General features: G+C 39.6%; 1 protein-coding gene and 1 pseudogene across 2 annotated transcripts; one reads left to right on the top strand and one right to left on the bottom strand.

The window, feature by feature from the left end:
* Positions 1–3,945: 3,945 nt before the first annotated feature.
* On the top strand, positions 3,946–6,021 carry LOC143622015 (patellin-3-like). The gene is made up of 4 exons (XM_077093272.1): positions 3,946–4,914; positions 5,306–5,430; positions 5,519–5,660; positions 5,745–6,021. The coding sequence occupies exons 1-4, from the start codon at positions 3,991–3,993 to the stop codon at positions 5,997–5,999; spliced, it is 1,446 nt and encodes a 481-aa protein (XP_076949387.1). The 5' UTR covers positions 3,946–3,990; the 3' UTR covers positions 6,000–6,021.
* A 1,482-nt stretch (positions 6,022–7,503) lies between these two features.
* LOC143622034 (protein NRT1/ PTR FAMILY 5.10-like) lies at positions 7,504–11,818 on the bottom strand (annotated as a pseudogene). Its single transcript, XR_013151623.1, has 4 exons — positions 11,707–11,818; positions 11,398–11,636; positions 8,958–9,487; positions 7,504–8,369 (listed from the first exon to the last, which is right to left on the bottom strand). The product of XR_013151623.1 is annotated as a protein NRT1/ PTR FAMILY 5.10-like (transcript).
* Between the last annotated feature and the right edge of the window lie 10,652 nt (positions 11,819–22,470).

The raw sequence follows: 22,470 nt of genomic DNA on the forward strand, positions 1-22,470 counted from the left end.
TCGCAAGCCTAAACGAGCCTGCCATTTATATAATTTTTTAAAATAAATGTTTAATACTTATTAATTAATATATATATAATGTTATGTAAAAATAAATAAAAGTAACTAAATAATATATATATATATATATATATATATACATAAAATAATAATATAAAAAATACATAAAAATAATTATAATTATAATTATATAAAAAATAATTGCTAAATAGTAAACGAGCCGAGCTCTAGCTTTGAAAATAGAGCTCGAAATGAGCCGAGCTCGAGCTCGAGCTCTGTGTAAGTTAAACGAGCCGAGCTCGAGCCTAGTCGAGCTCGGGCTCGGCTTGGCTCGTTTGCACCCCTAGATAAAAAATCAGAAATTTTTATTTGAAGTCCCTGAATTTTGAATATTGGCATTTTTGGCAAAATCTTATATTGAAATTTTCGAGGTGTTACAGCGTAGGTGTTACATTCACTCCCTTATTGACTCATCATTATTGATGAGGTTTCCCCCATCATCCCAATCATAAATGAGAGATTTGTATAAGGAATCCCTCTGAATGGTCTCAGGCATGCGTCATCCTACATGAGATATGCCCCACAATGTTCTAACCTAGTGTGAAATAAAACAAATCCGACATGGTCATGGACGGACCTTATCGGAGGCGGGGAGGGGTTGTGGCCCCCCGGGTTTTCAGTTCAGAAGTAGGATATATAGCCCATGTCTTTATAAATATGCTATGTTTTATATCTTTTACCCAACTTGTCCAAAAGCTCATATTTATTTATTTGCAAGAACATTGGAATTTATGGTCTTTATATGATGAAAAAATTTTGGTTGCTTTATATGTATGAACTTATGACTAGTTTAAATTTTTTGGCCCTTCCAATGTAACTGCTTAAGTTCCGTCACTGGAGATGGTTTAAAAATATTCTTTGTCCATATCAACCAATACCAAGGTGGCAGACTTTTACATACGCTTGTTAGACTATGTACTATGGGGCGCGGAAGAGGGGGAACACCGCCGGGGGGCGCGGAAGGGGGATCTGTCGTCTGGACGACGGGCGCGGAAGGGAGGGTGGTGGGCCCTCTCTTTCTTCATCTCTCTCTCTCTCACACACACACACACACACATATATATATATTGGGGGTGCCCAAGGGGCATTAACCATAGCGGGACAGGCTTCGATGCCCCGTTTTTTATGAGGCGATGACGTAGCGTTGACGTGACACCGTGGAGGGGCTTTGATGCCCTTCACCATAGCATACAGCCTTAAAGTCGGTTGATCCATCCAATGCTTGAAAGGATCTATCATCAAAGGGAGGAGAGATTATCCATTAAGGCACTAAACTTGATCAGCTTCAATATTTACAAAGAAATAACTTCTATAAACCTTTGGGTTGGAAAGAAAATTTCAAAATTTATTTTGGAAAATGTATTTCAAAGTTCTCATTAGAGAATTTCTCTCTCATATACTCCTTTGCTGAATATATACAACTTAAAAGACGCTATCTTGCAAGTATGCAACTTTATTAAAATTTTTTATTTATTTGTTTCTTGAGGCCTACCATAGTTAATTCATGTGGCGTAACTCGTTGTTTGTTTACGACACTATTTTTTAAAGGGGCATTTACATATTTTCCTTTTCTTAATTTTGAAATTACATATTTCTTCAAATTATACTTAAAGAGTATTGTACATTTTGTATTAAAAGCTTGTATTTTAAAGAAATATGTAATTTATATAGTTTAGGAAGGGAAAATATGTAAAAACCCGTTTTTTTAATATTAGATTGAAACATTGTTATTGGCTTTTTTATTGTCGGTTGTCCCAACCTAACATTTTCCTCCATTTTATTTAGATGTTTGATTTTCTGACATTTGTTGATGCTTTAAAATGTAGAATATGATTACCTAAGTAGTTATATTTTATATTGTATCCTTTATTATTGTTTAAATAAAAAGTTATAACATGTAACTTTGTGACACGTTTCTTAAAATATTTAATTAGTCAGTAATGAGATGTAATGATAATACTAGGAGAAAACGTGAAAGTTAAAACAAATAATCATACAAAAGTGCCACCAATAAGTGAAAACCCAAGGTCCATGAAGAAATTATGAAACCCTAGGAAAAAAAAAAAGATAACACGATAATTTTTTTACCATGCTTTTTTTTTAATACAAAAAAAGGCATTAGAAATTAAGTAGCTCAAAGCCGATTCAACACACAAAAACAATCTCAACTAGAACTCAAAGAAAGTTGAATTACATGATATATTCATTTACAGTGTAAGGTTATTAGCACCCATCACTTTTATGTCTTGGCACCTATCCTTTCATATCTTCATTAACCTTGTGCAAAGATATCTTTTTGTTTAACTTTTTATTTTTCATTGATTCGAGCTCTTCAAATGCATAAACACATAATCTAAACGATCTCCTGAATTATATTCTTTTTGCCTAGTAAAATGGAGATGAGCTTATGATAGTTCAAGATATCTCTAATAGAAAAAACAAAGATTAACGGTAATTTCTACCATTGACTATTTAAGTACCAAATCGAGTTAGCCAACCAACAAGAAACAAAAACTGATACGTTGTTTCCATGTAATCCCTGCAGACCGTGCATAGTCTTTAGCTTATCTTAATATTCCTCCTATGTAAGGCTTCGAGCTAGGGTTGGAATTCTTTCATTTCTCGCTCTCTAATTGAAAATGTTTCTTTTAGTTGGAATCTAATTGTTCCAAGAGTAGCTTCCGTAGGGTTGTCATATATATGACACATACACTCTTTGTTTTAGCTAAAAATAAATAAAAACACTATTTTTGGGTAAAATAAACAAATAATATGAGGAATCGAACCCAGGTGCATGAACGAGATTAAGTATTGTTGAATACTCTACTAACTAATCAACCAACCAAACTGTATTTATGTTAGCATGCTATATATTTAAAAAAAAATGTGTAAAATGCACATGAAAGATGGTTATTATTATTATTATTTGTGACGTTATTCAGGTCAAACACTGATCCATCCTTTTGAGTTGGTCCGACCTTTGACCCGGTAAGACTCCCGGGTCAACATCCGGGCTAGGTCTGGAAATATTGTGGGTGAGTACAATAGCAATAAATGTGAAAAAAATCTAACTTTTTTAGCCTTCATGAATGTGTGATGAGAGCTTCGGAGTGAAAATGGAGAAGACATTGAGCCGGAGAATATGAACTTTTAAATCCTCGCGGTTTTCATCTAAAACCGCTTCTAAATTCAAGAGGCAAGATATTAGGAGCAAATGAGCAGTTAGTCTTTTTTATTATTATTTTCAAGTTGATTGATACTTTAATTGTAATAAGTAAGGTAGTGATTACGTCAAAATAGAAGACAGACGGACATCAAAATAGAAGACAGACGGATAACAAGCTACGCCGTTATCCCTTTCTGAGAAAAACTGTTTTTAACTAAAAACCCAAACCTTTGCTAAACTTCCTTTTTGTACTAATGACAGCTTAAAATTTAAAATTTTAATTTGCTAATAAAGGTAAATTATACAACTAGAATTGACCAAGAATTTAATGTGGTTTTAAGTAAAAGTAAACTCACAGTACACATAAATCGTTGTGCCTTAAATATTAATTAAATAGAATAAATAACGGGTTTACAATTGTTGGTAAAAAAGGGAAAATGTGAAATGAATGCGTTACAAAGCTGCCGGCGCACGGCTGACCAACGGTCGGAATAGGTGGTGTGGGGTCCATTACATATGATCACTGCCCCCATCACACCAACATTGAGCTGTGAATCAACCGCTACTTGGACCCCACCATTTCACATTCTCTTTCTTTCAATCCCTTCAAATATATACCACCTTCCGGTGCAATCTTATATTCCTCACTGCTCTCTGATTCCATTCTTCCAGTTCTTCTAACTATTTTCAATCCATCAATGGCGGAAGAAGCCGTTAAAACAGTTGCCGATGTTCCGGTGGTGGACGAGAAGGTTGAGACGTGCATGAAAGAAACCGCATCTACGGTTCCGGAGCCGGAACCGAAGAAGGTGGCGGCTTGTACTTCGTTTAAGGAAGAAACCAATGTTGTTGGTGAGCTTCCTGATCCAGAAAAGAAGGCTTTAGATGAACTAAAGCAACTGGTTGAAGAAGCTCTCAACAAACATGAGTTTTCTACTTTGCTGCCTCCCAAACCAGAGCCAGCAAAGCAGGAAACGCCGGTTCTGGTTCCGGCTCTGGAAGTGGAGGCTGAATGCAAACAAGATGCATCAGCCCCCGTTCTAGAGCCAGAACCAGAACCAACGGAAAAAGAAGTAACAGAGGTGATCGTGAAAACCGAATCTATAGACGAAGACGGAGCGAAAAAGATCGAAGCGATCCAAGAAACAATAGTCAAATCCGAGCAGACAACTCCGGAAACTCCAGTCTCGCCGGAAAAAGTGTCAATATGGGGGATTCCGTTACTTGCTGACGAACGTAGTGACGTCATCCTTTTAAAGTTCCTCCGTGCAAGAGACTTTAAAGTGAAAGAAGCCTTGACCATGCTCAAAAACGTGGTGGCGTGGAGGAAAGAATTTGATATTGAATCACTACTCGAAGAAGTATTAGGAGTCGATCAAGGGAAAGTGGTGTACATGCACGGCGTAGATAAAGAAGGCCATCCGGTATGCTACAACGCGTTCGGAGAGTACCATAACAAAGATTTGTATCAAGAACCATTCTCCGATGAAGAAAAACGGAAGAAGTTTATCCGGTGGAGGATCCAGTTTCTTGAGAAGAGTATCAGGAAGCTTGATTTTAGTCCGGACGGAATCTCCACCATTGTTCAAGTTAATGATCTGAGATATTCTCCGGCGCCGTTGAGGAAAGAACTCCGCCAAGTCTTCCAGTTGCTCCAAGATAATTACCCCGAATTCGTCGCCAAACAGGTACGGGTGTTAAACAAACATGTCATGTTCGTGGGTTGATGGGTCCAACCTGATACAAACCCAAATATCATGAAAGACACGTGAACCTGAACACGGTCCACATGTTCACGGGTAGATCCCCATTTGGCACGAAATTTTTTTTATTTCACATATTATTACTTAAAATTTACATTTTAAATAATACAAACTTACTATATAAAATATTATGTTATTTTATTATTATATTTTTTAATTTTAAGATACCCAACCAAAATGTTGATTTTATTCTATAGGGGCATGACATATTCTGATATTTGTCATTCTGACATGAGTTAACGGCCGACCAAACTACCACATGGTTCGGTTCGGTACTTCAGTTCTTAACATTTTGTTGTCTGTTGTTTTGTTGAAGGTGTTTGTCAATGTTCCATGGTGGTATCTGGCTTTCTACAAGATGATTAATCCATTCTTCACCCAAAGGACCAAAAGCAAGTTTGTTTTTGCTGGTCCTTCAAAGACTACTGAAACACTGTTCAAGTAAAGATTAATTATAGATTAGTATAATTTATAACCGTTAAGTTTTTACATGAAATTATTAACCTTTTGTTTTCTAATAAAATTTTAGATACATATCACCCGAGCTAGTTCCGGTTCAATACGGTGGGCTTAGCAGGGAAGGTGAACAAGAATTCACCTCAAGTGACCTTGCCACAGAGGACATCATCAAGCCGTCTTGTGAGCACGTGATCGAGCTCGCGGTTTCAGAGGTAGTTAAGTTAAATTTAGACATGTTTTGATTTAGTTGTTGCTTTTTAATGGTGTTTATGAATGACTTTGGTAAATGAGTTTAGGCATGTACATTGGTATGGGAAGCAAGAGTGGTGGGAATGGGATGTGACGTTTCTTATGGGGCAGAATTTGTGCCAGGTGCGGAAGACGGGTACACGGTTATTGTTCAGAAGTCGAGGAAGGTTACCGGAGACGAGTCGGTGATTTGTGGGAGGTTTAAGTGTGGTGAAACAGGGAAAGTGGTGCTTACTTTCTTTAATCAGAGCTCTAAGAAGAAGAAAGTGTTTTACAGGTTCAAGAAGGTGGCATCTGAGTGAAAGCTGATTAATATTGCATCTATACATTATTCTGCAACTTAATATTGATGTTGGTCATTAATTTGTTTGTTTGGTTGGTTTGTGTTAATCATAGTTGGAATTTGATGTGTTTGGAGTTTGACATATAGAAATGGATTGCGCGCATGACCTTTATTTGATTCTATCGACTACATCGATCACTCAATTGAAAACATTGATGAAATCTCGTATGTTTGATTCTTACCAGTTGTATTGGTTGGCTCGGTCGAAAGTCCAATTTAAAAGTGGCGTTTGAATGTACTCTTGACACTAGAGATAGATGAAACCAGTGACATATTCAAAAATTTTCTTTAGGCTGGTAGATTATGGGTCGGATGCTTGGTTCTAAAAAGTGTGGATGCTTAGGTCATGATAGATGAGGCATGGGCTTCAAATACACAAGACGTTTCGTACTTAAAAAGCAGTTATGTATGGGAGTTGACAGGTGGCCGGCGGTTTTAAACGTCAACTTGGATAGAAGAAGTAGAGCTGGATTACTACTGTGAAAAAACAAGAGGAAAGGCACATGTAATTCAACATGGCTACTAACCAACTTACGCTTCAATTAAAAATAATAAAAGTTATCTACAGTAGATGCTTGTGAGATAACTGAAACTTGACATTTAAAGTTATATAATTAACTTTAGTTAGACAATTTTTTTATATTTAATTCCTAAACATAAAAGATATAAACCTAAATAAATGTGATTAATATTAGTCTCTAATATATATTGTATAAACTAGAACTTCTGTGCAAGAATTGTCACACCCCTCATCGGTGCTTGCCACATAGCATGCTTTGGACCCTTGTTTATATGTCGTGGATAATCTCTTCTCGACTGAAGAGAGATTCGATCAGACTCTTTGATCTTATCCTTTCCCTTAATGAGTCTCCACATGCTCAAATAGGGTTGATTTAGGTTAGGTTAGGTATGCTTGTCCTATATGCAAGTGCTATATCGGCCTCTAATGGTGCATGGCATGTTTGTTTCATACCAGAGGTCCATATCTGCCTCCGATAGTGCACATTTGGGATTACGCCCGTCATCAAAAAAGAATATGCATTATAGAATATTTATCTGTGTGAATTTTAAGCTTACATTGTGTTTTCATAAATAAATATAGTAAAAAAGGATCTTGACAACTAAGAAGTTAGAAGCGACAACTAATGTCATGAGTTGGTAACAACTTGACAACCTATAGTTTCATGACTTGTTAACAACTTAATTGCTCATTAGTTGGAATTCAAAAAACATATTGAAAATTATCCAAGTTTAATCACAGTTTTTCATGTCTTTCACTCTCTCACTGGCCTAATATGAGTACAAATATTACTCCAATCAAGACAAAACTACAAAAAATACAGAAAATTAAATCACTAAACATCCATATATTATCATTTAGAACATCTCCCTATACCATAATGAACTACATAGTTTTAAATACAAAAAAAAAAGTAAAAAAAATAAAACCCTGCAGCATAAGTGATACAAAACTTTAATATATGTAATCATGACAACTATTATACATGATCTTCAAACAGTGCTTGCTCGATTATATATGTACGACTTTGCAACATAGAAGTAGACCAAAAACGCGACTGCACTCATACCAGCTAAAAGCCAGTAGAAATAATCAAGATGCCCCTGGTTCAGATTATCAGAAATCCACCCGTCTTCACCATCTCCACCAGTCGTTTTCTCAACGACAGAGATAAGAAAACTGCTCAAAAAACTACCAACGCCAAATATACTCAGATACAATGCTAAACCTATGCTTCTCAACTCACTCGGTACTTGATCATAGAAAAACTCTTGTAAACCAACCATTGTAAAAACATCAGCAGCACCAGTTAGCAGATATTGAGGTAACAACCACCATACTTTCATCGGAATTATTGCAGTTGGATCATCTACCAACCCATATTTGCTTGCGGTTTGAAGCCGTTTGATTTCAACGAGCGCTGCAACCACCATTGAAATGATGGAAATGAATATTCCAGTTCCAATTCTTTGAAGCATTGTGATTCCGGATGGTTTTCCAGTGACTGATCTGGCAATTGGAAGCATGATTTGGTCATAGATGGGGATGAGGATGACAACTGTCAAGCTGATGAAAGATTGTAACGTGGCAGCTGGGACTTCAAAGTTTGACCCGATTGACCGGTCCATTGTGACTCCTTGTTTGGTGAATAATGTTGAATATTGAGCAAAAACGATCGCGAATGGTAAACAACTTACCCATATTGGAAATAATCTAAGTACTGCTTTCGCTTCTTCAACCTCGTTAATGTTACAAACCTTGCCTTCTTCTTTTGACCCATCTGGTGAAATTAACGCTTTATTGAGAAACCTGTTAAAATAGAAATAATTTATTGCAACAAACATAGGGAAAACGGAATTATTAAAAAAAAGAATTTTAAAATAAGTAGTCGAAGTTGCCTTCTGTGTGGGAATTTTGTACATGTATATCTACAATCTGACATATCAAAACACGTAAAAAAGCCGTTTACGATACCATAAAATACTTTAATCTGAATACAACTACGTTCTCAATAAAATTTGTATCGGAATGCTGAGAAAAAAAATTCAACATCATTGAGTTGGCCAACACGATGAGGTGGGAATTTGTACATGTGTACAATATGGCCTATCAAAGCACGTGCAAAAGTCGTTTACGGTACCAAAAATTTTTTTATCGTGTATACAACTCAATTTTCAATAAAGCTTATATTGGAATGTTAATAAAAAGAAGTAAACATAGTTGTGTATTCGGAATTTTTTTTAATAAATGAATAAATTAAATATTATGAAAAGTTACGAGTTAAAGATGCATATTATTAATAGCATAAAAAATGAAATTGAAACTTCAAGAAAAAAATGGGAAATTATGATTAATAAAGTTACTATTCATGGTTTGCAAATTGCCATATATAATTACCTAAATTGTTGAGAACCTTGATGAGGCAAGGTTCCAGAAGCTTCTTCTTCTATGGAAATTGATGAGCTTGTAGTTTTCCGGTTCTGGAATGCTCTAACAAACACCTGACCGATTCTTATAAACGTGTTTTTTTCGTTTAATTTTTCTTCAAACCGGTACGTGACGGTTCCCGCCAAAAATACAAGGAGTGCAAGGCCCATAACAATGCAAGGAATGCCAAATCCAAGACTCCAACTGTAGTTATCTTGAATGTAGTTAAGAACACCTAGAGCCATAAGTGGGCCACCACATAATCCAAGATACCACCAGTTGAAAAACGAGCTTTTGGCTTTGCATTCTTCTGGGTCCCCTGAGTCAAACTGGTCATCACCAAATGCTTGAACACAAGGCTTGTGTCCTCCTTGTGCAAATGCTAAAAGATATAGTGATGTGAAGAATAATATTATTTGGTACTGAGGAGGAGAACATGATGTGGTGGTTTCACAGTTGAAATATGGAAGTAAAGTTGAAACAGTCAGCAACCCGAGTGCCTGTTAATTATCACAATCAAAGTTAAAAACTTTATCACTATCAGATCCAGTATTTCTATTTAGTAAGTTCTCAATCCAAGTTCCATGCTTGGAAAGAAGAATTGTAAAGTGCATCTAAATCAAATTCAAAAACCGATGCATGCCACTTATATTGCATATGTAAGATTATAAAAGATAGGCTCAAAGCTTGATCTCCATTCTCATTCATCATCATCATCATCATCGTCATCGTACTCAGTAAATCCCACCAATAGCAAAGCTATGGTAGGGTCTGAGGAGGGTAAGATGTAGACAGCCTTACCTCTACCCCATAGGAATAGAGAAGCTGCTTCCGGTTGATCTCCATTCTCATTGATTAGCCTATATATAATACAAGTATACCTAACTAATTTAAGGATAGGTACAACATTTTGAATTACAAGATAATATATGTCTCTAATAGTAATAATAAAAAACAATACTCTATACTGTAGAGATTATGCAGTTTAAAGGAAGAAGTGGTGGGCTTGACAATTTAGAAGGTATGCCATATGTGATTTCAATATGATGTTCACATTTGTTAGGATAGATTAGAAGACATAATACACTATTTAGAGCATTAACAAAAGTTGTTTTTGACCAAATGAATATCTTATATATAACTTTCTGTTTGTTCCACAAAGGTAATTCTTACTTAAGATATGTAAATAAGCCTGCCTATTGATGATCATATTTTCTTGCTTAGTGATTTTGTAAAGTGTGCTTGCCCCAATGTGTTCGCACATCTGGCGCACCACTATCGAGAGTTGTGGCCACACTCTTGATGAATCCATGGCGGGACGAAACCAATGACCCTTTGTCATAAGAGCATCCACAACAAGCTCCTTTTCTCTAGGTTTGGATCTACATGGCAATGGGCAAACTTGAAGGGCACAAACCTCCTTCTTGTAGAGTGAAGGTTTTCAGTGTAAAGTCCTTTCCAGCAAGCTTGTAAAGAACCAATGATGTGGCACCCCCTCTCACACACACACACATATATATATACATACATACATACATATATATATATAATATACATATGCACATTTAATATTGTTTTAATTGGGATTGTGGAGGTTTGTTGTTGTGGAAGAAATTGATGTTTTTAAGAAAAGTTTGGAATATGATGTGACGATGATATGACGGTTTGTATGAGTTTGTTGTTGTAGATGCTCCAAGCGGGACGAAATGGTTTGCCCTTGGGCAACCAAGTATGACACACGGGGCCTAGAAAGACGACCTGTGACAATATGGTATCTTTCCTTTAATAACCATCAGAACCCGACACTAAAAAAGTCGGTAATACCCAGCTAAACGATGTGATCGTGTAAACCGCAACTTACATTGGGTAGACGGCCTTCATGTGTTAAAGGCATAAACCATGAAGGCCACCTGCTCAACATAATTTGCAGTTCTTGAAAGCAATATCTTCCATCTAAAAGAAGATATTGACTCCTTATCTGCCCCACCCTTTGTGGTGTGGTGGTAAAGGTGTTAGTGTTGCCTAGCAAAGACTAGGGTTCAAGTCTCAGAAGAGGTAAAAAAAGGTGGATAATAAAAATTGGCTGTTAAAAAAATCAAATGACTCCTTATCTAGTTTAAATTGTGGTCCATAATATTCAGAGCAAATGAAACATTTAAGGTCAACCTATAAATAACTACATCATTAAAATGCTAACTACCACCACCAAAAGCTTCAAATCTACAAATGCATTCACTATTTCACTCCACTATGCTGATTTTCAGTTGACCTAATCAGATGCATTTCAGATTTAACTTTGACCACTAATTACAAATCAAGCTGACTTTCAGTTGACCTTACTGTCTACCTTAATAAGATGCACTTCAAATTCAACTTAAGCCACCAATCACAAATTCAAACCAGCAATAACTTAAAAGTCCATACGACTAATCAGTATATAGACCGAAGAAGCAATAACAATAGTCCGGTATCGACCGAGAAACGCATCGGCAACAAAAGCACCAAAAAGCGGGAGAAGCGACACCGCTCCAGCCCAGGCATTAATATTTTCAGCCGCCGTGGCCGTGGACTGGCCCAACGGTCCGGTCAAATATGTAATCAAGTTCGAACTGACTTCGTAATACGCAAACCTCTCAGCAACTTCAACGCCTGAATTGAAAATATGGTAATATATAATCTAACAATGAAGTATAGAAACAAATTTGGTCAACTGACTGACCGATTATGAAATAGGCGGATCTGGATCTGAGAACCGGGCGGCTTTTGTAGTCAACGAAGCCGTCAACGACGGCGTTGTGGAGCAACGGTGTTTCGGTGGCTGTTGGTTCCATGTCACGTCAGTTGACTCACTCCACCAACCACAAAAAAGTGAAGGCGGGAGGGGAGGATAATGCACGCCTCACGTGTTAGTTTATATGATTGAATAGATGATATCTAATAATGTCACGTTAAGTTTATTCCCTTAACTAGGTTAGAACCCGTGTTTTGATAATATAATAAAATTTACAAAAAATATCTTATCTTACAATACTAATAAAAAAAAGTGTTGAACCTGGTGTCAAGCGTACATTTCTTCTAATTTCTAATATCTCATCTCATTCATTTTAGCTATCTATGGGTCATGGGTCAAAATCATTTTATCAAGCGGATTATAATATAGTGTGGATTTTATAAAATAGTGTCATTTTCATACCTGAAGTTTGATCAACTACGCAATTTTAGCACATTTTTTAAATTTTTTACAAATCCACACCTGACGTTTTCAAAACAATGCCATTTTAGTAATTTTCATTAACCCGTTTGTTTTTCCTTTAAGTCTACATTAAATTAATTCATAAGTATTTTGAGAATCATAATTGAAATAATGGACCTTATTTATTTTTATCATTTGATAAATCCCGTATAATACACGGGTTCAAAAGCTAGTAACCTAATAATATAAATAATTACACATGGTGAAACATGAAAAAAAAATACGATTTAGAGTCATTTAAAAGTGTTTCCTTCTTTTTTGTTACAATGGAATTTTCGAATATATTTTGACCATTGGTTTAACCATATAAACTGAGGTAAAGACTATTTTATCCACATAATATTAAACATAAATAGAATATAGTGGACACCTTGGTTTCGCGGCTTGTATCCAAAATTGGTCGTTAAATGCCAATCCAGGCCGATAAAACATCGAGTTATTTCATACTTTTTTATATATTTACAACTGAACTATAAATTTAACAAGAATCTAACAAGAACCTAAAATAAAAGTTTTAGACCGCAATGGAATTAGGGAACTGAAGTGACAATTAAATTAACATAAACTACCGATCATTGTCAAAATGATAAATTGAAAACTAACACCTTACAACACCAAAATCAACCATCTTTAACCAAAAAACACTAATCAAACTACGTTAAACATACCCTATTGCATCTCAGGACTTGCATGAACTTTGCTAGCTGACCTTGAACTCATTTCTTGACCTGTGTTTTTAAACCTCTGATTTGTCTTATGAACCAGATGTCATCATTTTCTTATCATTCAATGTATCCTGCAAATTAGATAGCTTATAGAAAGGTAATAAATTTTAGATATTTATGCAAGATTTTCAATCCTTACATCGAAATATGAAGAAATCGAAGTGCATGGTATTTTGCTTATAATCCGCAAATCAAGAAACAAATTCAAACAATTTATATTAATAACCCTAAACCCTAACTAAATAATTTTGAGCATAAGTGCGTAACATGCTTTGTTCTCCATACAGTAAAAAAAAGCCTGTTAACCCATACAAAGTGCAGCACCACAAGCCTTCACTATTTTGAGCAAAAAAAAGGTTAAAACTTTAAAAAATGAATAACAATCCATTTATAAGTAACTGTGCTGACATTGCAAATAGATTTAACTTACCATTCTAATTATGACCTTTCGTTCATTGATAATTCTTTTTTCTCTTTTTCTTATATATGATTAGTTTTGCATCTAATTACATGCAAAGGAAAGGAAACAAAAATTAAATCTAATTTTCATAAAAAATTGTAAACTATTTATAAGAACCTAAGAAAGACTTACCCTCAGAACTATTAGTCTGCAATAACCCTCATGATAACGGTCCAACACTTTGAGTCACTTTCCTTCTCATAATAACAATGACAAAACATAAAAAAGATTATGCTAACTAAGTAACTGATCTAGTGTAAATAGGTTTCAAAATTCAAACAACCAAAAAATTTAACTATTAAAAACTAAGAAAAGGCAAATTCAATGTTACCTTAGCCATAATATGTCTTTTCCTGTTCAAAATTTTGTACGATATATCCCCATAATTCCATCAACACTGAAACTTGGATATTTATACATAACAACCTACATGACAGTGATCAAGATTTAAAAAAAAAATTATATTAATGGTTCTAGAAAATATACCACATTAACAAAGATGACTTACAGTAGCTGATCCTTCTAAGAAAGCTATTGCTCTTGAAGAAAAATGAAAAAAGACATTGCCAAAAGAACCACCTCTTTGAAACACATCTTGAGCATGAATCCCATTCATCATCATGGTAAACAACAAACACCTAGTCTGTCAGTCAGAATATATAAATTGATTGACTTCAACCCTAGATCATAATTTAAAAACAGTAATTAATCATGGCATAACTACGGAAATTAATTTACAAATTTGAACGAACTTGACCTAGAAAGTTGAAGGTGGATAGAGTGACTTGGCGACACAGAAGCTCCACCTTAATCGGAGATAAAGTCGTCAAGACAACGACCAATAATCAACATAAACTATAAACAGGGAAAAATTGAAACCCCAGGTACAATCAATTGAAAACCTGAAACAAATCGAATGTGTAAGATAGTTGAATCAATAAGAGAAGTCGGCAAGTCGCGACATAGATTAGAGAAAAACGATGAAGGAACTTGATGAATGCTGATTTCTTGTATGCGGCTGAGTGAATTTGGGTTACAAAGAAGAATTGTTCGTGAAAACTGAGAATGAGGAGATACCATGTTTAATAAAGGATCCATTTAATTGATGATAACGTCGGGTTATAAAAAAAGACCCGCGACTTATTTATCAAAATTTTTTAAAAAAATGAAAATATTAGTAAAATGCCATGTGGCATATTAAGAGCTATTTGATGAAAATCATATTCTTTTATTAGATAGGAAGATATAAATAATTACAAACAATTCAACTTTTAATTTTGAGAAAACTAAAAGTACCCATCAAAGATCAGACGATTGGTGAACGAAATTGAAAGGTGGCAGGGTATAGAGTTACGAATCGTTGATTAGGGTTGGAGTGATGGTAGGTATTCTTATTTGAGAATTGAGATTGAAGAAACATGAAATGAATCTGACCTGATCCAAGACGATGTTCCTCGGTGTTCGAGATAAACGAACCACAACTTCATCTTCTTCTCCGGTAGCTTGAGATCTGCAATGGCTTTTTGGGGGTGTGGAGGTGACTGCTAAGAAATCTAGAGGATCTCTTGTTTACAGACACAAAAATGGTTATGGTGGTGGCTCTTATTGAGAACAACAACCCTGTTTAATAAGGAGGTGGAGACCTCCTTATATAGGGAGCCTCATGGCCACCATCATGGTACCCTAATGGGCCTAGCCCAGTTAGGGTTACCTCCACAAAACCCCCTCAGCCCAATAATATTGTATTAGTCCATATAATAAAATAAGCCAAACATAATAAATTAAGGTCGTAAGCCGGGTTTAGTACCATACCCCTACAAGCCCCCCAAGTCCAGTGTTGCTCCTAGGCGTGCAAGCGTTTAGGTGGAGTGCTGGACTTCATAAGGTGTGTTAGGATATGAGGCGGTTTTTTCCTTTTTCTTCGGCCTTGTCTTTATTGTCTTTGAGTTTTGAGAGGTTTTCTCCATGATGGTGACATGTTGTGATCCTTATGATAATAATGGTGCACTGGCATGAATAAGATATAGCACGCATCATAACAATAGTGGCGCGGGGCCAGATAAAAGATAGAGTGCGCATCTCGATAATAATGTAATGCAACTTGCCCGCAAGGCAGCTTACGAGCTATAAAAATAATGAAGCTTGCGCGCGAGGCGACTTACGAGCTATAAAATAATGAAGCATGCGCAAGTTGCGGCTTATGAGCTATAATATGATGATAATGACTGGCCCACAAGGGCCTCTTCTACGCAGGATGACTATCCCGGCTTGTCTTCAAAATAATAATGGAGTCACAAACGGCCAGATAATAATAACAATGTCATAGGTGCTTGTGCGACTCGTAGCCGAACCTGCAAAAACATATCAACTAAAAGTGGATGTATTACAAGGTTCCCAGCCTCGGGCCAATTACGAGGTGTGCCCAACCTACGTTGGCGCGTGGCCGTTTGGGATATTATTAGGCTTCCGACCTTTATGTTTGGCGCGTGGCCATGTGGGATATTATTAGGCTCACGTCCTTTATGTTTGGCGCGTGGCCATATGGGTTTATAAGGATTCCCAACCTTTAAGTGTGTCGCATAGCCGTTTGGGATATTATTAGGCTCCCGACCTTTATGTTTGGTGCGTGGCCGCAGATGCTGGAGCTTTCATGAGGTTGCAGAGGCGACTTACGTTGTTTTGATCCACTGACTTGCATTAGTGACCTGCGAATGTTCATAGGTGACCCGCGGCGTTCATAATGATCCGCGGTGATCGGTGTTCGTCTAACGGAGTGTTGATCTGAGGTGCGCGCATGCATAGCGGCTGAAAGTTGAGCGCGCACATGCATAGCGAAGAGTTGAGCGCGCATGCATGGCGGCGAGTTGAGCGCGCATACATGGCGAAGGGTTGTGTGCGCATGCATGGCGTTGGAATCTTTCATAGGTGGTGGAATGTGATACGCGACTGCGCTCAAGCATCATGGCGGTGCGCATATAGAGTGGCGGAGAGGTTGATCTGCGACTGCGGTGGCAGAATGTTGATCCGCGGTGTTGATACGTGGGGGGGCTTGCATTTCACCCTGCTATAGTGGCGCTGTTGCGTTACAGTGGCGCTGTTGGTATGCTAGTGTGTATGTGATCCGCGGTGGCGGGTGTTAATCCGCTGTGCCTGTTTTTGTCCGCCTACGCGCATGAGAAAGCGGTTGGCACGCCGTGAACGGAATACAAATAACAAACATGGTGGTCTTCGTGATGGCGGCTTTCATGTCTTCCCGCTTGAACAGTGATGCGGATGAAAGAAACCAAATTTTTGGAGGCGCCCATCCATATTGACGCGGTGTTGTTCCGCGACGGCGCCCACGCATGTGGCGCAGTGTTCTTTTGCGACGTGATTGCGTAGTGGTGATCCGCAAGTATGATGGCGGTGTGTTGTTTAGCTATGCGCATGCACGGTGGCGAGGTGTTGGATCGCGGTGGTGCGGTGCTCGGCGCCAGCGCGCATGCGTGATGGCGCGCTGCTGCTTCATAGCGGTGGAACTCATGCATGGTGGCATGCACCATGGCGGCCAGATGGTTATCCGCGGTGGCGTGTACGCGTGGTGGCGCAATGACATTACCCGGTGGCGAGGTTCACTTGTCGTGGTGCGCATGAATGTTAGCATTGTATTGAACCACGGCGAGCGCATGCGCGGTGGCGGAGAGTTGTGCCACGGTGATCATCACAACTTGCGACTTGCTTGCCGGAGCAGGAGGCGGCGTGGACTCTAATTGCCCGCCATGTTTTTGTTTTTTCCGGTGATAGGTTTTTCAATGAAATTCTTGGATGATGATAAGAAAATTGGAAACTGAACCCACCGGGTATTTAGGATCCTACCTCCACTAGTCCCCCTAGTCCAGTGCTGCTCCTGGGCGTGCAAGCGGTTAGTTGGAGTTCTGGACTTATTAGGAGTGCTTGTACGGTTTTTTGGACCCGGTGCTTCCCAAATGTACCTTTTTGCATATGTATACTTTGCTTCGGGTTATAAGAGGTTTAATCATGATGGCGTGTTGAGCGAAGCGGAGCCGCGTTCGGTCTTGTATTCGGCGCGAAGCCGTATTGGTTTATGAGGATTCGCAACCTTTAAGTTTGGCGCGCGGCCGATGGCCGTATGGGTTTATGAGGATTCCCAACCTTTAAATTTGGCGCGTGGCCTTATGGGTTTAAGAGGATTCCCAACCTTTAAGTTTGGCACGTGGCCTTATGGGTTTATGAGGATTCCCAACCTTTAAGTTTGGCGCGTGGCCTTATGGGTTTATGAGGATTCCCAACCTTTAAGTTTGGCGCGTGGCCTTATGGGTTTATGAGGATTCCCAACCTTTAATTTTGGCGCGTGGCCTTATGGGTTTATGAGGATTCCCAACATTTAAGTTTGGCGCGTGGTCTTATGGGTTTATGAGGATTCCCAACCTTTAAGTTTGGCGCGTGGCCTTATGGGTTTATGAGGATTCCCAACCTTTAAGTTTGGCGCGTGGCCTTATGGGTTTATGAGGATTCCCAACCTTTAAGTTTGGCGCGTATTGAGGATTCGCGGATGCGCATACATGGCAGCAGAATGTTGATTCACGGCGCGCAAGCATGGCAGCGTAGTGAGGATTCGCGGGTGCGCATGCATGGCAGCGTATTGAGGACCCGCGGATGCGCATACATGGCAGCGTATTGAGGACCCGCGGATGCGCATACATGGCAGCGTATTGAGGATTCGCGGGTGCGCATGCAATTCGCGGATGCGCATACATGGCAGCAGAATGCTGATTCGCGGCGCGCATGCATGGCGGCATACTAAGGATTCGCGGGTGCGCATGCATGGCAGCGTATTGAGGATTCGCGGGTGCGCATGCATGGCGGTGAAGTCTTCTGCGCAAACCAACGGCACGACCGACATGGTGGTTACCGCGGGCGCTCATGCATGGCGGCAGAGTCTTCTACATAAAACCAAAGGCATGGAGTCGTCTTTCGAACTCACATGGTGGTTTCCGCGGGCGTGCATGCATGGCTGCAGAGTGAGGATCCGCGGGCGCGCGTGCATGGCGGCGGAATGGTGACCCGCTGGCGAGCATGCATGGTGGCAGTCTTGATCCCGGCGGTGCGTACGTATGGTGGCGGAATGGCAGAATGTTGAGCGCGCATGCATGTCGGGAGTTGAGCGAGCATGTGCTTTGCCTTAGTTGTGCTTAGGTATTTTTATGGTTCAGCTGCGCAATACGTAAGATGGATGCTATGAGTAATTTGAGCTAAGGCTCATATTATTGAGCTAAGGCCCTAACGTTTTAGAGTTAAAACTCGTTAACGCGTCTGAGCTTGAAGCTCACGCATGTATGTTTTACTTCGTTTTATTTTTAGTTTGATGTCAATACAATGTTGTCATATTGCTCAAAATTAATAAAGGGAAGTGTGAAACATGTATGCAAAAGGTAATAGAATGCATGTTAAGAAAAAATAGAGCGTATCATTATTCATAATGGCTTAAAAAGCCTTGATTACGAACTTGACAACTTTTACATGAAACATTTTCTAAGTTGTGCTGCGTTCCATGTGCGCGGGATCTTCCATAGGTGGTGGAATGTTGATCCTCGGCTATGCGCATGCATAGCGACGGAGTGGTGACTCGCGGGCGCGCATGCATCGCGGCGAAGTCTTGATCCTCGGCAGTGCGCATACATGGAAGCAGAGACTTGATCTCTGGTGGTGTGCATGCATGGCAATAGTCTTAACCCTCGGCACTGCGCATGCATGGCGGCGGAGAGAGGACCCGCCGGCGCGCATGCATGGTGGCACGCAAGTGTTGACCCGCGGTAAGTGACCCTCGGCACTGCGCTTGCATGGCGTCGGGGTGTTCCTCCGATGCGGCGCATGCATGGCCGGGAGAGTTTGTCCGCAACGCACTTGTATGGCGTCGGAGTGTTGATCTGCGGCGCGCGCATGCATGGAGGCGGAGTGGTGATCCAAGGTCGCGTATGCATGGCGGCGGAAGCTTGATCCTTGGTAGTGCGCATGCATGGTGGCGGAGTGGTGACTCGTGGGCGCACATGCATGGCGGCGAAGTCTTCCACAGGTGGTGGAGTGTAGATCCGCGGCTGCACGCATGCATGGTGGCAAAGTCTTCATCTTCGTCACTGCGCATGCATGGAAGTGGAGACTTGATCTCCGGTGGCGCGCATGCGTGGTAGCAGAATCTTGATCCTCCGCAGTGCCCTTGCATGGCGGCGAAGTGGTGATTCGCGGGCGCGCATGCATGCCGGCGAAGTCTTCTGCGCAAAACCAAAGGCACGACCCACATGGTGGGTTTTTGCGGACGCGCATGCATGGCGGTGGAGTCTTCTGCGCCAAACCAAAGGCACGAAGTCTTTCAACCCACATGTTGGTTTCCGTGGGAGCGCATGCATGGCGGCGGAGTGGTGACTCGCGGGCATGCATGCATGGCGGCGAAGTGATGACTCGCGGGCGCGCATGCACGGCGTCGGGAGTGTTGTTCGCTGGAGCGCACGTGATGACGTAGTACTGATCTGCGATGGCGCACGTGCGGCCGTCACATTTTTCCGCGATGGCGATGGCGCAGTATATGATGTCTCTTCCATTTTGAGGATGAGAGAAAGTTAGATCTGTGATTTTAAACCTAAAATCCAGATCTATAACCTAGATCTAGATCTTTTTCAGCTTCATTTTTGCACAGATCTGGAATCATCTTTTAGATCTATGGATCTTTTTGAGCTTTAATAGAACAAATCTTGAAGCATCTTTCTGTAAACTTCCAGATCTGGATTTTTCTTGAGAGAAAGAAAATCACAGATCTAGAATAATGGATGAACAGATCTGAGAACCGAGACAAAAATCGAAGGGTAGCTCATTGCCGGTCCCACGGATGGCGCCAATGAAGAAACATGAAATGAATCTGACTTGATCCAAGACGATGTTCCTCGGTGTTCGAGATAAACGAACCACAACTTCATCTTCTTCTCCGGTAGCTTGAGATCTGCAATGGCTTTTTTGGTGGTGTGGAGGTGACTGCTAAGAAATCTCGAGGATCTCTTGTTTAAAGACACAAAAATGGTTATGGTGGTGGCTCTTATTGAGAACAACAACCCTGTTTAATAAGGAGGTGGAGACCTCCTTATATAGGGAGCCTCATGGCCACCATCATGGTACCCTAATGGTCCTAGCCTAGTTAGGGTTACCTTCACAAAACCCCCTCAGCCCAATAATATTGTATTAGTCCATATAATAAAATAAGCCAAACATAATAAATTAAGGTCGTAAGCCGGGTTTAGTACCATACCCCTACAGAGATGTTATGATCCATGTAAGGGTTAAATGGGTCTAAACCAGGTGGGTAAATCAATGAGATCTTGGCATTTAGAAATCAAACAATCTGGTGATTTCATGGGAGGCAGGGAGAGATCAGAGCGTAAGACGTAGAATTTTTTGGTAGGTAGTTATATAGATATTTAGATTAGATTATACAAGCAAAAATGTATAATTTGGAATCAATAAGATAATACATCTAATCTAACTTGTACAATAATAATAATAAAACACATACAAACAAAAAATAGCATTATGAACATAACATTATAATATGTATCGAGCAATTACACATTATAATATGTATCGAGCAATTACGTACCTCAGAGAACTTTTCACAAAACTTCACTGTAACATAGAATTCACGAAGAGGCAGCTGGTAACTCATAGGTGCAACTCTCAATATCAGTTTAGCAAATAGATCAGTAACCTGAATTGAAAACAAAAAGTCAAAAGCATCAAACTAACGGCGTGCTTAGCAAGTCAAATAGTCAAACCTGAATAGGCAAATTTGATGCATTTTTTTCTCGATATAAGTGCAATACACATAAAGCATATGACCAGCCTTCGATGATATATCTCCGTATAAACGGTACCTGAAAAAAAACAGATTGTATTAACTATCAATATTTGATAATTATATAATAGACAATATAAATGCATAAAATTATATAAACCTCTATGGGAATTTACATGGGTTGAGCATTACATTTAATTTCCAACCTAGTTGAAGAAAAACCCAAGACTTCAAAATGGCTAATAAGATTCGGGTTAGCATCAGGACGAAATTCTGAAACCTAAATTATAATGTTTATTGAAGAAACGTGGATCGGCTCACTGGTAGACGATCAACTTTCCTCAGGTATGGGTATGCTATATCACCGATGGTACTCCGGAGTATGAATTCTTCCACCTACAAAACGAGCAGCACCGTGAACTTACCCCTCAGAAAGGGACAGAGGGGTCCTCTTTGGGGTAACCTCCGGTGTGAGAATAAGAGATTGTAGGAGAAGATAATAATAATCTGAGAGTGAGTAAGGATTTAGAGTGTATTTTCTTGCTTCCCTCCCCTTGTGGAGGTGGTGTGGTATTTATAGTGTTAGGGTTTCCAATGATTGGGCTCAGATCCCATTAGGGCCTTTTTGGCCTCCTCCTATTGCTTCGCGCCACGTGTCCTTAGGACATCTGGTGCTTTTTCATTGATTATTCTCTGACCAAGGTATTTCACCTGACCCATGTGCAATCACGTGGTAGCACATGGGTTTTGCTGAGTTGTCCACCTCTCATTGGCAGCTGTCAACATCAGCATATTCTTTATTCCTTAAAGGATACCTTCTGGAAGGTTGCCTGATGAGCACAATCAGGGTTGTCCTTATCCTGATTTGGATAAGGACGAGGTTGATTATGTGCATGTGTGATATGCGCCTATCCTGAGGATGCGCGAGGTCTTCTCTTTATTCTCACGCGCAGATGTTTCATGCGCAGATGTTTCATGCGTGAGCATATGTGATATGCGCCACGCGCAGATGCGCCACGCGCAGATGTGATATGCGTGAGCATATATGATGCGTGAGCATATGCGCAGATGCGCCATGCGCAGATGCGCCACGCGCAGATGTGATATGCATGAGCATATATGGTGCGTGAGCATGTGATACGCGTGAGCATATGTGATGCGTGAGCATATGTGATGCGTGAGCATATGTGATATGCGCCATGCGCATA

The sequence above is a fragment of the Bidens hawaiensis genome, unplaced genomic scaffold (assembly GCF_021521415.1).
Source record: "Bidens hawaiensis isolate Kalapana, Puna unplaced genomic scaffold, B.hawaiensis_p1.1 tig00003004_1, whole genome shotgun sequence".
Lineage (NCBI taxonomy): Eukaryota > Viridiplantae > Streptophyta > Magnoliopsida > Asterales > Asteraceae > Bidens > Bidens hawaiensis.

What these genes read in the sequence shown, in the direction of transcription:
- LOC143622015 (XM_077093272.1), top strand. Translation starts at nt 3,991, where the DNA reads ATGAAAGAAACCGCATCTACGGTTCCGGAGCCGGAACCGAAGAAGGTG. An exon ending in CCGAATTCGTCGCCAAACAG is followed by an intron (nt 4,915 to 5,305) that starts GTACGGGTGTTA and finishes GTTTTGTTGAAG; the next exon opens with GTGTTTGTCAATGTTCCATG. An exon ending in ACTACTGAAACACTGTTCAA is followed by an intron (nt 5,431 to 5,518) that starts GTAAAGATTAAT and finishes ATAAAATTTTAG; the next exon opens with ATACATATCACCCGAGCTAG.